General features: G+C 44.9%; 1 protein-coding gene across 6 annotated transcripts in view; it reads right to left on the bottom strand.

The window, feature by feature from the left end:
• Positions 1 to 364: 364 nt before the first annotated feature.
• LOC124038454 (caskin-2-like) overlaps positions 365 to 17,871 on the bottom strand; it is an 87,882-nt gene continuing 70,375 nt past the window's right edge. For 2 of the 6 annotated variants that reach the window (XM_046354359.1, XM_046354354.1), the window contains 10 exons: positions 13,348 to 13,479; positions 11,529 to 11,618; positions 11,031 to 11,188; positions 10,778 to 10,859; positions 6,186 to 6,271; positions 5,749 to 5,859; positions 5,498 to 5,599; positions 4,873 to 5,011; positions 1,981 to 4,636; positions 365 to 1,900 (listed from right to left, as the gene is read on the bottom strand). In XM_046354359.1, the coding sequence (XP_046210315.1) occupies positions 1,804 to 1,900; positions 1,981 to 4,636; positions 4,873 to 5,011; positions 5,498 to 5,599; positions 5,749 to 5,859; positions 6,186 to 6,271; positions 10,778 to 10,859; positions 11,031 to 11,188; positions 11,529 to 11,618; positions 13,348 to 13,479 (3,653 nt within the window). In that variant the 3' untranslated portion in view covers positions 365 to 1,803. The remainder of the gene's footprint in view (positions 1,901 to 1,980; positions 4,637 to 4,872; positions 5,012 to 5,497; positions 5,600 to 5,748; positions 5,860 to 6,185; positions 6,272 to 10,777; positions 10,860 to 11,030; positions 11,189 to 11,528; positions 11,619 to 13,347; positions 13,480 to 17,871) is intronic. The other 4 variants (XM_046354356.1, XM_046354355.1, XM_046354358.1 and 1 more) reach the window with 4 other exon arrangements.

Here is a 17,871-nt window from a genome sequence, read left to right on the forward strand (position 1 = left end):
ATGCAGAAATCCAGATATTTCCAAAAGGTTCACAAACGTTTCCTTGCCACTGTACATGTCAGTAGTATAAACACCTGTAGTTGATTACTGCTATTTGGGTTGTTAATCAGATTCATCCTGCCATTCTTGATTTTCTTTTTCCCCCTTCTTACATTTTAATTGTCTAACATTTGTCTGCATTGTTAGGTGCTTAAAACATAAGTATTTCGCTGCACCCACTAAACTGTATTTGCGACCAAAACCTATAACATACTGCAACACCTTCACTACACAGCTGAGCTTTACCCCCCCCCCCCCAAATGTTGTTTTGAAGCCTTTGGAGAGCTAACACTGGATTTCCACTTTGGTAAACCATAAACAAATACATATGCATGGAATTTAATTCAGATAATATGTCATCTTATAGATACTTACCCAACTCCAACAATAATCAACCAAACTATAGTATATTACATGTTAAATAACATAAGATAAAACAAATAAGTACTTTTGAAATGCCAGTTACACTTAACATTGAAGTAAATAGGTGCTCCCTTTGTTAAAACAAATGCAAAGTAAACTAAATTCTCAGTTTTCAGGAACGTCATAGATTTATCTCATGTTAAAAATATTGACACACTTTAACGTAACATTGGGTAAGGTTTAAGACGAGAATATAATACAACTTACAATACATACATGTTAAAAATGGACCCTTATTCCCATTGGTAAAATCTGGTTGGCTCAGCACAAAGCTGTAGCAAAGCCACGCATGCTCTGTCATAAACCTGTGCTCGATGTCATAAATCACAGTACACTTTTCTGTGTTATTGTGCTGTCTGCCTAGCAAAACCATTGATTCAGGGTTATGTGCTTCAGTTTAGTTAGATAAGTCCTGGTGTGTGTGCCGCTCACTGATGCTATTCCAACAACACAACCCACAGGTGTATCCCTCAGTAAGCTGTATCCCTCAGTAAGCTGTATCCCTCAGTAAGCTGTATCCCTCAGTAAGCTGTATCCCTCAGTAAGCTGTATCCCTCAGTAAGCTGTATCCCTCAGTAAGCTGTATCCCTCAGTAAGCTGTATCCCTCAGTAAGCTGTATCCCTCAGTAAGCTGTATCCCTCAGTAAGCTGTATCCCTCAGTAAGCTGTATCCCTCAGTAAGCTGTATCCCTCAGTAAGCTGTATCCCTCAGTAAGCTGTATCCCTCAGTAAGCTGTATCCCTCAGTAAGCTGTATCCCTCAGTAAGCTGTATCCCTCAGTAAGCTGTATCCCTCAGTAAGCTGTATCCCTCAGTAAGCTGTATCCCTCAGTAAGCTGTATCCCTCAGTAAGCTGTATCCCTCAGTAAGCTGTATCCCTCAGTAAGCTGTATCCCTCAGTAAGCTGTATCCCTCAGTAAGCTGTATCCCTCAGTAAGCGCTTGCGTAAAAAATTCTGATGACAAAGTGTTTGTGTAAGATATCTGCTCTCCTCAACCCTACAGCTCCCCTCTCCCTACGGTTCCCATCTCCCTTCTCTCACCCTTTCACATTCCCTCACCCTTCCCCTCCCTCATACTTTCTGTCATCCACCCTATGAGAGTGGATGTTGGAAACATGCAGATCTGTCTAAGCAAGTTTAGGGCACCGTTCTGCATGGCTCGCTAATTCCCTATATAGTAAAATACTTTGACCAGGACATGTAGGGCTCTGGTCCAAAGTAGTGCACTATATAGTGAATAGGGTGCCATTTGGGTCAAAGCCTAGGTATCTAGGCAAAACAACCCAATCCATTGAACCCAGCTGATCCTATTCAGTTTGCCTTGAGTGAAATGAAGAGTATTTAATCCAACATGGCATCCAGCTGGTCAGCGAGGTCACCAAACATGTTGCCGATGTCATCCAGAATATTCCCTGCTGCTTTCACTGTGCCGCTGCCACTGGAATAGAGAGAGGAGAGTGTTAAAAAAGTGAGTGTGTGTGTGTGTGTGTGTCTGCCGCATGTGGGTGTGTGTCTTACCCGTCAGTGTCGTCCTGAGCCAGTTTCCTCTCTACATCTTTCAGCGCTTCCTCGAGTGACGTGCTGGTCTCATCCAGCCTCCTCTGAACCAGTACCTCCGAGCAGGCCTTACCAGCCTGGGCCTTTACTGCTCGCCCTGCCTGGCCTGGAGGCCCTAAGGTGCGGTAGGATGAAACGGGGGCTGCCTGGGCTGGGGAAGTGAAAACCACACTCTGGACCACATTGAGAGTCACACCAGGGGAACGGGCTGTAGGGGCTGACGTTATGGATGTGCTGCGCTGGGGAAGTCTAGAGACAGTAGCAGGCGTCTGGTGAATTACTGGCTTGGATGTTATTGTTTTCTGTGGACTGGCTGGTTTGGCTGCTGTTACTAGTTTCTGTGGATTGATCGGTATAGAGTTGGTTGTGCGTGTATTTTGTGGGCTGGCTGGTATATGGATAGTTGCCCGTGTCTGTTGACTGGCTGGTCTTGATGAAGTTGTGTGTATTTGTTGATTGGCTGGTATAGGAGTGGTTATATGGTTGTGTGTGCTACCTAATTTGGACGTTGGTGCTGTCTTCTGTTGACTGCCTGGTTTAGATGTAGTTGTGTGTATCTGTTGACTGCCTGGTTTAGATGTAGTTGTGTGTATCTGTTGACTGCCTGGTTTAGATGTAGTTGTGTGTATCTGTTGACTGCCTGGTTTAGATGTAGTTGTGTGTATCTGTTGATTGCCTGGTTTAGATGTAGTTGTGTGTATCTGTTGACTGCCTGGTTTAGATGTAGTTGTGTGTATCTGTTGACCAGCTGGTTTGAGGGGAGAGCTGGTTGGTTTGGAGGACAGAGGTGGTTTCTGGCATTTCCCTGTCGATCCTACTCTCTGTAAACTGCGCTCTGACCTCACACCTGCTTCCTCCTCACTCTTTATGTCTCTGTTTGTGTGTGTGTGGAAGCCGTTGGACCGGCTGTGTGTGTGCGGCTGTGTGTGTGCGTCATCTTCGCTGGGGGTGAAGATCTCGTCCAGTGTGTGTGTGTCCCGGTCTTTGGGCTGACGCCGCCGTTTGACCGTGTCCGACTCTTTGAGGTTGAACTCTGGGATCTCCAGGGACTTTGGGGGCTGCATCTTTGGGTCTTCTAGAGAAGCCTGGGGTTGGATTTCAGGCTCTGCCCGGCAACCTGCTCCCAACCTGGGCCGCTGTTTGATGGTGAGGTTGCCCTCCTCCGCGAAAGGGAGGTTCTCACTGGAGCTCCTCTGAAGTGACGTAGAGCTTTCCAATACTGAACCACTCTTCCTCCCTCTCTCTCCCTCCTCTTCTGGGATTCTCTCTATCCCTCCATCTCTATCCCTCCGCTCGCTCCCCATCCTCCTCAGGCCTTCCAGCCCCAGACCGGGTACAGGTTTGTGGGAGGCGAGGGTGGAGGTGCGTGGGGAGGGTAATTCTACCCCCTTAGAGGGACTGCCCCTGGGCCCGGACCCCTGTAGCCTGGCTGCAATGCTCTTCACACTGCCTGCACTCTCAGTCTCCACCCCTGGCACCTCCACTGACACTACTGCTGCTCCTCCTGATTCGTTGGCCTGGCTGCCACTCACCGAGCTCAACCTCTTAGGTGGTGGTGGGGGCGGGCCTTTGTGGCGAGAGCGCACAGCGAATGTGTGGCTCCGGCTGATGTGGCGTTGGACGGCGGAGGATTGGCCGCGGCCTGGTTTGCGTCCTAGTGTGGCGTACGAGGGCATGGTCACCGGGGGAACGGATTCTTGCGCCGATAACTCGTTGTCTTCCGGTTCTCCATCTGACAGGGAATAGTGTGTCAGACTCTGGGTGCGTTTCTTAGGGCCCTTAAGGGCCTCTGTGTTGAGGCCTAGTCCTGGGAGGGGGACAGCTCCAGCATGGGGCTTGGGTAGACCACGCTGGCCCAGATCGGTACCTCCTCCCTGGGTGTGGAGGTAACTGAAGGTCCTCTGTGTGGGGGAGGCCTGGGGAGAGAAGGAGGGGCGGTGGGGGTGGGCAGGGGACTGGCAGGGTTTGGGTTTACTGGGCATGGGCACGGCTGGGTAGGCGAAGCGGGGCATCTTGCTGGGGGTGAGAGGAGGGGTGATGGGTAGTTTAGTGGGGGGCTGGCGCAGCTGGTCTGACCACAACTCTGTGGGTCTCTGCCTGTCTCTCTCTGGACTCCCTCCTCCCCCTTGTCTCGCCCATCTTCCTCCCACTCCCCCCAGGCTCTCGTCCGAGCGACTGTAGACTCCAGCCGATGCCAGAGTCTGTTGGTGAAGCTCTTGGGAACATCCCGAAAAATTCCCAGAATTCCCAGATCCGCGGGAACGCGTTCCAATGCTCTCCTGGCTGAGCGACATCGGCGACACCACACCCCTCACCACACCTCTCACACACATCCCAAACCCCCCTATCCCCACCCCTCCTCCTCCTGCCCTGCCCATCATGGCGTTTTGTAGCTCTGTGCTCAGCTCGCTGTCCTGAAAGGAAAGGAGGGGTGTCCTGGGACTGTGGGGGGATGGGGGGCAGCAGTCGGCAGGGGGCTCGGGGGGCTCGATAGCCACCAGCTCCAGAGCCGCGAGGGGTTTACTACACCGTAGCGCGCCGGAGCCATTGGCATGGTGACGGGAACGATGCAGGTCGCATAAACGCTTCACGGCTAACATCAGCTTCTTCTGATGACCTGGGAGAGAGAGACAAAAATAAATTCCACGCAAATTGTAGAAAAAGAACTATGAAAAATATTGATGATAGAAAGTGGTTAAAAGGGTTGATCATTGGTTGTCGACAACAAGGCTGTTATATTGGTGAGGGGGAATGTGTCCAAGAGCTCTCACACACCTTTCTGACAGACAGATGACCTTGCTTAATGTCAGTGCATCTGCAGTGTGTGTCCCCGTGCGTGTGAAAACCCCTTACCCAGTTTAGTGATTCCTATCTCTGATAAGTCTTCCCATGTGATATCCTTGATGATGCTGATGGTGTCATAACCGTTCTCACACAGTCTTTTCTGGTACTGAGGGAGACCAATCGCACTCAACCACTCTGACAGCTCAGACTGACAGAGAATGAGAGAGAGATGGAGAGGAAACAAAGAAACAGCATTTATTCAATAGAGTGAGAGCGAGACAGAGAGTGAGAGCGAGACAGAGAGTGAGACAGAGACAGAGAGAGACAGAGAGTGAGACAGAGAGTGAGACAGAGAGTGAGACAGAGAGTGAGAGTGAGACAGAGAGCGAGACAGAGAGCGAGAGCGAGACAGAGAGCGAGACAGTGAGAGAGAGCGAGACAGAGAGTGAGACAGTGAGAGAGACAGAGACAGAGAGTGAGACAGAGCGAGAAAGACAGAGGGACAGAGGGTGTGCTTCTTGTCCAATGGTTGTACGACAAAACACAGTTACTGCTGATTGTAAAGGTGTACATGAAACACAAAGAACTAATTATGATTAATGACATAGAGAGAGAGATGTGCAATCTATCAAAGGCTTGTTGTTATCAGTCATAACTGTGTACAGAGTGCAAAGGTCATGTGAAAGTCTCTTACAGGGATGTAGTCAGGTAGCCATTCTGGGATGTTTAGGTTGCCTATCTCCATGGAGATCTTCTTACGGTGGCCTGGCTTGGTCACACCGATAGCAGTCAGGTCCTGGAGAGACACACACCAGGTTAGAAAGCCCCACGACTAGGCTGTCAATGATAAAAATGACTACAGAACACATTCATCCATGCTCGTTAATTTTGTTGACCTAAAAAGAGGTAAATGTGTGAATGGGGTAATACAATCCAGTGTCTGACCTCTGGGGTCATCCTACTGATAGTAGGAACATCGTATCCTGTTGTAAGGAAGTTAGCAGTGTAGCTCTCCAGCTGGAACTCACACAGCCATTGGTAGATGGCCTCAGAGTCCTATAGACAGTGAACAGAAGGTTATCACACATGCACAACCAAACCACATGAGGTTGGTGGCACCTTAATTGGGGAGGACGGGCTCTTAGTATTGGCTGGAACAGAATAAATGTATTGGTAATTGCACTCATCAAATCAAATGGTTTCCATGTGTTTGATACCATTCCATACCACTCCCCTCAGCAGCCTCATGTGACACACACACACACACACACACACACACACACACACACACACACACACACACACACACACACACACACACACACACACACACACACACACACACACACACACACACACACACACACACACACACAACTCACCCTGCCCTCCAGGAGCTGATCTGGACGCATGAAGCCACCCTGCTCCCCTGACCGAGTACCACTGCTGACCTGATGATGCGGACCACCTGGGAAAAAGAGAGATAGGGAAAGATTCCAAAATCAATGCACAGAGGTCACAGATCAGTTGGTAGAGCATGGCAACCCCTGGATAGTGGGTTTGATACCTGGGACCACCCATAGGTAAAAAATGTATGCATGCATCACTTTGTCCCTTTGGATAAAAGTGTCTGCTAAAATGGCATATACATTGAGTACACCAAACATTAGGAACGCCTTCCTAATATTGAGTTACACCCCTTTTGCCATCAGAACAGCCTCACGTCGTGTGAATGGCACACATACACGATCCATGTCTCAATTGTCTCAAGGCTTAAAAATCCTTCTTTAAACTGCCTCCCCCCTTTCATCTGCACTGATCGAAGTGGAATTAACAAGTGACATCAATAAGGGATCCTAGCTTTCACCTGGATTCACCTGGTCAGTCTATGTCCAGGAAAAAGCAGGTGTTCTTAATGTTTTGTACACTCAGCGGTGTATCACTAACAGTCTACTGTAACAGCAAGCTGAATGAAGGACCGAGGTAAAGCTGTATTATCTTGTAGATATGTAGGGTCAGTCAACAGATTACTGCAGCTCACTGAAGAATGCATCTTCACCATTCCTCTCTGTCTCTCTCTCTTTCACCTGGGGCAATGGATTTGATCCCAACCTCTCTCCCTCCCTTCCCTCTCTCCTTCATTCCAAACATGTCTGGGCCCCATCCCCCCTTTCTCCCTCCAGAGGTGAAGAAAGCACCTGAGTGAGAGGTATTTGGCCCATGTGTTTGTGTCTCATCAACCCCTACATCCAAAACACACGCACGCTTCTACTCACAAGGCCGACAAAAACAGACAGAGAGAGAGTGCAACAGTGAGAGAGCGAGAGAGACAGAAAAAGCTGGAAACCTGGAGAGCTAGAATACAGGGCATACATTCAGCACACACAGCTTGCATGGACATATCAATACCATAGGTATACACTGTATCTGGAAACTAGGCCTAGGCTGAGTAGTGTAGCAGTGAAGTGCTGCCTGAACAGCACCCCCCCCTCATGTATCACATCTACAGGTTCTGAAAACAGAACATGACACCTGAATGAAAGGACTACAGTGCAGGACTGACTGAATAGGACCCTGTCTGTGCCAGTCTTACACACAGACATGACCATACCCACACTAAAAATGTTGCTGTAAACTTACATCAATGTTACAGAGTTAGCTACTGGAATTATATATTACAGTACTGTAAAGAGCAATGCATTGTGGGGCTCAATGGCACAACAATACTGCTGATCAGAAATGTGTATCCTAATTATCCAGCACTGTCTCACTACAAAAACCCGGAGTAAAAACATATTCACTGCAGAACAGCAAAACAAAAATGCTCAGGTGAAGAAGTAAACAAACAAAACACACTTTAGTAAACACAACTCTATGGGTCCATACTTAAGAACATTAGACATTTTTAAAATGCGCATCTAACAATTAAAATTCTCGACGTAGTTGCACGTGATAAAACGCTACATCGTTGTTCCCATTACATAACCTGTCACATTTAGCACTATGCTAACCTGGCCAGGGGGCAGTGATTATGTCCGGTAACAAATCTGCATCAGCCAATTAACATTGTTTACGTAGATGGACACGATAGAAGACTTGTCAAATGGCACATAACTCACAGTGTAGCGAGCCTGGCGCATCTATTTTTTGCCGTAAATTTGAATCCCCGGTGAGATATAGCTTTATCCTTTGAAATGTAGAATTACATTTATTTTCATAGTTTGTTGATAAGGGAAGTGCAGCCAAAACCTTGTATATAAATATATTTAATGAGGAGCTTCTTGGAGTCCTCTTGTAGACCGATACCTACAGAGGTGAAACGTTAGAACTGCCGGAGAGCACCAGAGCGATACTCTGTCACTTCTCAGAATGCTGGTCTTTAATAAAGTTTAGATCAAAGCTGAATAAATGTCTCGCAATAACTTAATGATTCATTTGTATTCTGCCAAGGCCGAACATACCGAATATAATAGCATAGTGTAACGTTACTGTTACTAAAAACACCACTTACTAAAAACACCACTTAATTTCTTATGTAGGCTATACTTACATGAAAAACGTTTTATATGCATTATTAAATTAATCGTCACATATGCGTTATTTGAATTGAGCATCAAGGGCCAGCAGTGAACGGTTTTTTCCTTAATAATCAAGTTTGACGCGAAGGGTCTCGAACCCACGTCTAGTGTGGATGGACAAAATCAATATGCCTTCGGTGGCGCGTTCCCGGTCTACTTAGCATGTTACTGTACCCCGAAGATACAGTCAATCACATTAGCGGAATACGCCACCCAGTAGCGATGGTATTAGTGGTACATGACATATACTTGATGTTTTTCCAGTAAAAACACATGGATGTGTGTTAAGCAAAAGGGTACGACTTTTGTCATAAGTCGCTCTCCAATTTGTAAGTCGCTCTGGATAAGAGCGTCTGCTAAATGACTTAAATGTAAATGTCATATATGCGAGAACATGTCTTTCGAATTGTGTCTAACGCTAGGAACCTAGTCAAGGATGCATCTGGCAATATTGGGACTAAACTTTCTAGACCAAGTAAACCTTGAATGTGGAGGTTTAAAATATCCCTCTGGTGACCAAAATGACCTATTTTAAGAAATACCATTGGTTGGTGGATATAAAGTCTAAGATCTTTGATGGGCTGATGAGGAATTTGTTACAGCATAGAGCTAAATGAGCCAGACAGCTAACATGTAGCGTTGTATCACGTGCATCTCAAACTTTGAATAATGTTTGCAAGTATGGACCCCATGTATTTAGCTACAATAATGAAGGTTAGCGTTTTTCGTCATTTAATCTTTTGGAGGCAGCTCTGCAGATTTGTCACGAGCTTGGCACGGCCACAACATCTCATTTGAAAACTAACCCTAACCACACTGCTAACCTTAATGCTTAACCCTAACCTTAAATTATAGCAAAAAGCGATATTTTGTTTTCATACATCTTTACAATATAGCCCATTTTTACTTTAAAAGCTGGCCCATCTAGCAGATATCCCTCAGTTCTGCCTCCAGGACAAGACTCATCCCAATAAACGTAAACCTGCCAAAATAAACTTATCTTCTAACTTGCTACATTTAGCCTGAAAATAGAGATGAAACCTTTTCACCCTGGCTCTCTGACAGACTACATTTGAGGTCGTTTTCCCCCTGTTTCTCTAAGTTGTTTAGGTCAAACAACAAACACTGGTAAACGTCTCCAGTAAAATTACAATCACACTAAAATAAGAGTAATTAATAGCTGAAGAGATTGCAGATAATAACAAGGAATAGCCAGGAGAACTAAGTCTTACCCCTCTGGAACAAGGAAAGTGGTGGAGCTCCTGTCTTTTTGCACCTCATCTCTCTGCCTCTGTGAAACTGAGTCATAAACATCTCTCTCTCTCTCTCTCATCTGGCTTCTGTAATTCTCTTTCAACCCATCTCCAATGTCTCCCTCTACTCTGACTCTCTCTCACACACACAGAGTTATTCTCTCTCCCTGACTTTCTCTGTCTGTCTCCTCCCCTTTCTCTCTTAACCACTCCCTCTCTCTGTCCTGGTGAAGTCTTTCTGTTGTTGTCTCTCTCCATCCCTTCATCCTCCCTTCCAGGTCAGGAGCAGCTGATAGCGGTTTGTTCAGGCCTTACTCAGCAGAACACCGTAAGCTGACAAAATACCCGTATCTCTCTTTCCTCTTGTCCTACCCCGAACCCACAGATGAGAGACCAAAGACTCACTGTGTCTCTTTTTATTGCTTCTGTAGAGAGCTGAGCTTCTGTCTGTGTCCCAAATGGTAACCTATTTCCTATATAGTGCACTACTTTTGACCAGAGACCTATGGGCAATGCCATTTGGGACCCAACCTCTGTCTTTTATGTTTTGCAGTGAGGTGAGCTGGAGCTGAAATCTCCTCATGTATTTTATTGGTTTATAGTGAGAAGATCCGTTGTCTATATTGGTTTGTGGAGAGGTAAGTTTCTGTGTTTATCGGCTGTGTAGAAAGCTGGTTTATGAATTGTTGATGTAGAGGGGTAAGCACTGCATTTCTTTCTCATTTCCCCACTGCCCTGTGCCTGTAGGTAGCTACTATTGGCCTGGCCTGGGCTAGAAGGTGGATCATCTGACCTCGTAGACTGAATACAGCTAGTTAACAGACAAAAAGGCATACAGAATATACTGTATCAACTGAAAATTACAGACAAAATGTCTGTGGGGTTGGCATGGGAAAATGCTGAGTATAAATAGATAAAGAGTTGAAGGGAAAGGGAAGAGATTAGAGGAGGGTAGAGCAGAAGGGTAAGTAGTGTAAAGTAGCGTTGTGGTCAATTCCATTTCAATTCAGAAAGTAAATCAAATTCCAATTCTAGTTCCAAATGTTGCTAATTGAAAAGTATTCAAGAGAATTTGAATTGCAGTGTACTTCCGGAATTGAAATGGAATTGACCCTAACCCTGGTGCACAGTAGTGTAACTAACCTGTAGATCCATCAGGTTGTTTGCTGTGGACTGGTCCTACTGAGCGAAACTGCTGTTCTGATTCACCAGCAGAGGGAGCCAGCTACACACAGAAAGAGGAAGACCTTGTTCAGCTATTTGTAGTTTATATATATGACTGTTAATAAGGTGAATATACGTTCTATATTTTTTTCCTGCAACCAAGTGTAACCTTTACTTCAGCTAGTGATATCTATTAACATTTCAAAAATAATTTCCAGCTCACTGTGCTCACCGTGGCCATGTAGGAACCCAATGTGGCTGCGGTTTGGTGAGTGTGTGACCCGTTCTGTCCAAAACTGTTCTCGGAGCTCTGCCCGCTGCCAGCACTACGACTGCTGCCCACACTACCTGCACTGCTGCCTGCACTGCCAACACTGTTCCTGTCTCCTGCTAGAGCGAGAGAGGGAGGGAGTATAACATTGTGGCAAAGTTTGCTTCCATGGGTACTGTCACCCCTCGTCAGGGAGGGAGAGAAAGGAAGACAGAAAGAGAGGATCAGTGGAGAAGTGTACAGTACAAGATTGGGTCAAGATCAGGGAATCAGCTGGGAATGGACACTTGGACTGGACACTTGGAGGGGAACAGGTCAGCAGCATGGGTCTTTAGGTGGGGATGGAGGCATTAATTTGGACTTTATGAGGGGGAGAGGGTGGTACATCTAGAAGACTGGGTAAACAGAGGGGCACGAGGTAGTCTGGGTAATTGGGTAGCTGGGTACACACACTCTTACCAGTGTGAGAGTTCCTGAGGACCCATATGTCCTCACTGGGGCTAGCTGGACTAGCTGGGGCTGAAAGGAGACTGCCAGGTGTACAGGTACCTAACAAAAACACATACTGTAAGCCAGGGCTGGTGGAGGTGTGCTGGGGAGTGGGGGTCATGGGGTTGAGCGGGGTCAGAGGACTCCAGGGTGACTCCCAGCGGGACTAAGGCGGGTATGGAGTAGGGGGTGGGGGTTCCCGCTCAGCCCAGTCAAAACTGTTCGCTGCTCTGGCCCCCCAATGGTGGAACAAACTCCCTCACGACGCCAGGACAGCGGAGTCAATCACCACCTTCCGGAGACACCTGAAACCCCACCTCTTTAAGGAATACCTAGGATAGGATAAAGTAATCCTTCTCACCCCCCCCCCTTAAAAGATTTAGTTGCACTATTGTAAAGTGGCTGTTCCACTGGATGTCATAAGGTGAATGCACCAATTTGTAAGTCGCTCTGGATAAGAGCGTCTGCTAAATGACTTAAATGTAAATGTAATGTAAATGGTTTTGGGGGGTTGTCAGGGCCCCAATGGAAATAATAGGCCACTTTGTTTCCACAAAATTGACTTAGTGGATGGAGAGAAGTAGTAGAGGTCGAGAACATCTGTAAATTACTGTCACCTATATTAAATTTAGTTTTAGTCTTTATGATTAAAATACATTTTTAGTCTTAGTCCCATTTCACCCTTCTTATTTTTAGTTATTATCAGTCGACTAAAACTCTGGACAATTTTAGTCTAGTTTTAGTCAGTAATTTCTGTCCTATTTTAGGCATTGTAGATTTCACATAAACCTCTAACTTAACTTCCAACATGCACATAATAGCTTCCACTCCCTTAGTCACAGCCATTTTAGTAAATTCATGGTCAGTGATTTTTTTCTATTAAATAATTAATATTTAGGCCACATCTAACTTCCATCATGTGCACATTCAGATAGCCTTGTCCAACTAGGCCAACTATCTCCTTGTATACCTTAGCTGGAAACATTGGTATTGTGACAGATTGTAACCAATGCCAGCTATAATTAACCATATACTACAAAGCCTTGGCTACAGGTTAAACAATTTACAGCTCAGATGTTTTCCCCCAATTTACAGCCCCAATCATAACCGTCATGGGAGTAAATAACACTGGTTTCCTTGAAAAGAGGATAATTTGATCTTTCAAGAAATGCCAGAAGTATTACTGTACTCCTGATTTCCAACAAATAACAAATATTTGTTTTTCCCATAGGAAAAAAGCAACCGCAACTCGCGTTTGTGGACGGCGAGAAACCACATCTGAATGAATAACAAAAAGTAGAGCTTCTGAAGTGATCAAGGCAAAAATAGCCTACATGATAGTAAGATAGAGAGTAAACATGATTGTTTCTAGTTGAGGTTAGTTACAAGTCAAGTGTCCTGGCTTTGCATCAGTTCAAAAGATTTAGGGGTGACTGAAGAGAACGCCTGGGAGCTGTGTGGAAGAGCCGCGCAGATCAGCTCAATCAAATCCGATGTCAATACTGCCAATGAGAAGATTGCATTCAATGATTTGGGCAAAACAGATGAAACGGAGCTTCATGTCAAATTAAATGCACCTTAGTCTCACATGTAATTATTGTCTCGTCACATTTTCGGTGACTAAAATGAAAAGTAATTTGTAATAGTTAGTGATTTTTTCCAGGGTATCTCTTCTCATGATTGTCATAGTTTTAGTCAGGAAAAATTGGTAGTTGAAAAGCATTTTTTGTCATAGTTATTGTTGATGGAATTAACACTGGTGTGTGTGTGTGTGCATGCTTGTGTTTACCTGCGTGGCCGTAGTACAAGGTGTAGGAGTCATCAGTCTGGGGGGTAGAGCCAATACTGGTGGGAGGAGCTCTGGACAGGAAGTGCTGCTGCCGTTGGCTTGGCAACGAGACCTGACGTGAGAGAGTACCCCCTGCAGGCCAGAAGCAAAACCCAACCACAGAGCTTAAAGCGGTGGTATTCAAATTGTTTCTGTGGGGACGCCATTTTATTTGCCAGAATTTCTGGTGACCCCAAAACACCCCAAATCTAATGACAACCTTAAAATCAGCACATTTACATTTTTACAAGTCATTACATTTTCATCTCTCTTATTAACATGAAAATAAAACAGTAAGTATATTTACTCAAGAAAATTGTTATTTTCAAATGATCTTTAAAAAAATTAATTGTATGTCTCGTAAAATTATTTTGTCGAACGCACAGCAATTCCCCCACGACCTCACTAAGGATACCACAAGTTTGGATACCACTAGGGGTACCCCGACTTTGAATAACACTGGCTAAATTAAAGGGCGGGAGAAGGTGTGTGTGTTTGCAACTAGTACACACCGAGGATATGTATCCTGCATTCTATCCTTACAGATTCATAAAACCGCCAAGGCAGCTAAATATATGTATGAATCCCCAAAGCTCCTTATGTATAGCTAGTGAATGAATGTGACAACATGGTGGTAGCAAAGTGGTTCAGCAGGAGCTTTCATTCCCATAGAGCCATAGAGAGGGCTTTCATATCAGCACTTATGCTGAGGGAGGCTTACCAGGCTCTCAGAGTGTGTGTGTCCACGAAAGCAGTGTGATGCTGACATATCAACACACACACACACACACACACACACACACACACACACACACACACACACACACACACACACACACACACACACACACACACACACACACACACACACACACACACACACACACACACACACACACACACACACACACACACACACACACACACACACACACTCAAAGGCGAACACACACACACTCAAAGGCGAACACACGCACATTTCTGACTTCGCCTCTGATAAGTTTGCTCTCGTAGCAATGACCTGTCAACGACTCAACTGAGCTTTCAACTGGGATTTCCCTTCACACACACACACAAACTTGTGCACTCACACTCCTAACGCAGTCTCGGGGTTTAGAACTGAGCTGACACTACCCAATCTGGCCCTGCTAATCTGATTAAACGGTGTGTGTGAGTTTGTGTGTCTGCCTCCGTGAGTGTGTGTGTATGTACTGTGTGTGTATGTAATTTGAGAGTTTATTTCAGGACCTCTAGCTCAGTTAGGGCTGCTGTTTGGTATACCGATGGGTATTTACAGCTGTAAAGTTGGTGTGGTATTCTATTGTTGAACCAAGGTACAGTGGCAAGAAAAAGTATGTGAACCCTTTGGAAATACCTGGATTTTTGCATAAATTGGTCATAAAATTGGATCTGATCTTCATCTGGGTCAAAACAATAGACAAACACAGTCTGCTTAAACTAATAACACACAAACAATTATATGTTTTCAGGTCTTTATTGAACACACCGTGTAAACATTCAAAGTGCAGGGTGGAAAAGTACAGTGCCTTCGAAAGTATTCGGCCCCCTTGAACTTTGCGACCTTTTGCCACATTTCAGGCTTCGAACATAAAGATATAGAACTGTATTTTTTGTGAAGAATCAACAAAAAGTGGGACACAATCATGAAGTGGAACAACATTTATTGGATATTTAAAACTTTTTTAACAAATCAAAAACTGAAGAATTGGGCGTGCAAAATCATTCAGCCCCTTTACTTTCAGTGCAGCAAACTCTCTCCAGAAGTTCAGTGAGGATCTCTGAATGATCCAATGTTAACCTAAATGACTAATGATGATAAATACAATCCACCTGTGTGTAATCAAGTCTCTGTATAAATGCACCTGCACTGTGATAGTCTCAGAGGTCCGTTAAAAGCGCAGAGAGCATCATGAAGAACAAGGAACACACCAGGCAGGTCCGAGATACTGTTGTGAAGAAGTTTAAAGCTGGATTTGGATACAAAAAGATTTCCCAAGCTTTAAACATCCCAAGGTGCACTGTGCAAGCGATAATATTGAAATGGAAGGAGTATCAGACCACTGCAAATCTACCAAGACCTGGCCGTCCCTCTAAACTTTCAGCTCATACAAGAAGACTGATCAGAGATGCAGCCAAGAGGCCATGATCACTCTGGATGAACTGCAGAGATCTACAGCTGAGGTGGGAGACTCTGTCCATAGGACAACAATCAGTCGTATATTGCACAGATCTGGCCTTTATGGAAGAGTGGCAAGAAGAAAGCCATTTCTTAAAGATATCCATAAAAAGTGTTGTTTAAAGTTTGCCACAAGCCACCTGGGAGACACACCAAACATGTGGAAGAAGGTGCTCTGGTCAGATGAAACCAAAATGGAACTTTTTGGCAACAATGCAAAACGTTATGTTTGGCGTAAAAGCAACACCGCTCATCACCCTGAACATACCATCCCCACTGTCAAACATGGTGGTGGCAGCATCATGGTTTGGGCCTGCTTTTCTTCAGCAGGGACAGGGAAGATGGTTAAAATTGATGGGAAGATGGATGGAGCCAAATACAGGACCATTCTGGAAAGAACCTGATGGAGTCTGCAAAAGACCTGAGACTGGGATGGAGATTTGTCTTCCAACAAGACAATGATCCAAAACATAAAGCAAAATCTACAATGGAATGGTTCAAAAATTAACATATCCAGGTGTTAGAATGGCCAAGTCAAAGTCCAGACCTGAATCCAATCGAGAATCTGTGGAAAGAACTGAAAACTGCTGTTCACAAATGCTCTCCATCCAACCTCACTGAGCTCGAGCTGTTTTGCAAGGAGGAATGGGAAAAAAATTAAGTCTCTTGATGTGCAAAACTGATAGAGACATACCCCAAGCGACTTACAGCTGTAATCGCAGCAAAAGGTGGAGCTACAAAGTATTAACTTAAGGGGGCTGAATAATTTTGCACGCCCAATTTTTCAGTTTTTGATTTGTTAAAAAAGTTTGAAATATCCAATAAATGTCGTTCCACTTCATGATTGTGTCCCACTTATTGTTGATTCTTCACAAAAAAATACAGTTTTATATCTTTATGTTTGAAGCCTGAAATGTGGCAAAAGGTCGCAAAGTTCAAGGGGGCCGAATACTTTCGCAAGGCACTGTATGTGAACCCTTGGATAACTGGTTGACCCTCCTTTGGCAGCAACCAAATGTTTTTTGTAGTTGCGGATCAGACCTGCACAACAGTCAGGAGAAATTTTGGACCATTCCTCTTAACAAAACTTTAGGTTCAGCAATATTCTTGGGATGTTTTCTATTTTTTTATATTTTTATTTAACCTTTATTTAACCAGGCAAGTCAGTTAAGAACACATTCTTATTGGGCAGAACGACAGATTTGTACCTTGTCAGCTCGGGGGTTTGAACTCGCAACCTTTCGGTTACTAGTCCAACGCTCTAACCACTAGGCTACGCTGCCGCCCCAACTGCTCTCTTGAGGTCATGCCACATCATCTCAAACAGGTTGAGGTCAGGACTCTGACTGGGCCTCTCCAGAAGGTATATTTTCTTCTGTTGAATCCATTCTGTTGTTGATCTACTTCTGTGTTTTGGATTGTTGTCCTGTTGCATCACCCAACTTCTGTTGAGCTTTAATTGGTGGACAGATAACCTAATATTCTCCTGCAAAATGTCTTGATAAACTTGGGAATTCATTTTGCCGTCGATGATAGCAAGTTCTCCAGGCCCTGAGGCAGCAAAGCAGCCATGATGCTCTCGCCACCATACTTTACAGTTTGGATGAGGTTAGTGTGCTGGGCCTTTTTTCTCTCCACACATAGTGTTGTGTGTTCCTTCCAAACAACTCAACTGTAGTTTCATCTGTACACATAATATTTTGCCAGTAGCGCTGTAGAACATCCAGGTGCACTTCTGCAAACTTCAGACATGCAGCAATGTGTTTTTTGGTCCGCAGTGGCTTCTTCCGTGGTGTCCTCCCATGAACACCATTCTTGTTTAGTGCTTTACGTATTGTAGACTCATCAACAGAGCTGTTAGCATGTTCCAGAGATTTCTGTAAGTCTTTAGCTGACACTCTAGGATTCTTCTTAACCTCACTTCGCATTCTGCCCTGTGATCTTGCAGTCATCTTAGCAGGATGGCCACTCCTAGGGAGAGTAGCAACAGTGCTGCAATTTCTCAATTTCTAGACAATTTGTCTTACCGTGGACTGATGAACATCAAGGCTTTTAGAGATAATTTTGTAACCCTTTCCAGCTTTATGCAAGTCAACAATTCTTAATATTATGTCTTCTGAGATCTCTTTTGTTCAAGGCATGGTTCACATCAGACAATGCTTCTTGTGAATAGCAAACAAAAAGTTGAGCATTTTTTATAGGGCAAGACAGCTCTAACCAACATCTCCAATCTCGTGTCATTGATTGGACTCCAGGTTAGCTGACTCCTGACTCCAATTAGCTTTTGG

The sequence above is a fragment of the Oncorhynchus gorbuscha genome, linkage group LG06 (assembly GCF_021184085.1).
Source record: "Oncorhynchus gorbuscha isolate QuinsamMale2020 ecotype Even-year linkage group LG06, OgorEven_v1.0, whole genome shotgun sequence".
Lineage (NCBI taxonomy): Eukaryota > Metazoa > Chordata > Actinopteri > Salmoniformes > Salmonidae > Oncorhynchus > Oncorhynchus gorbuscha.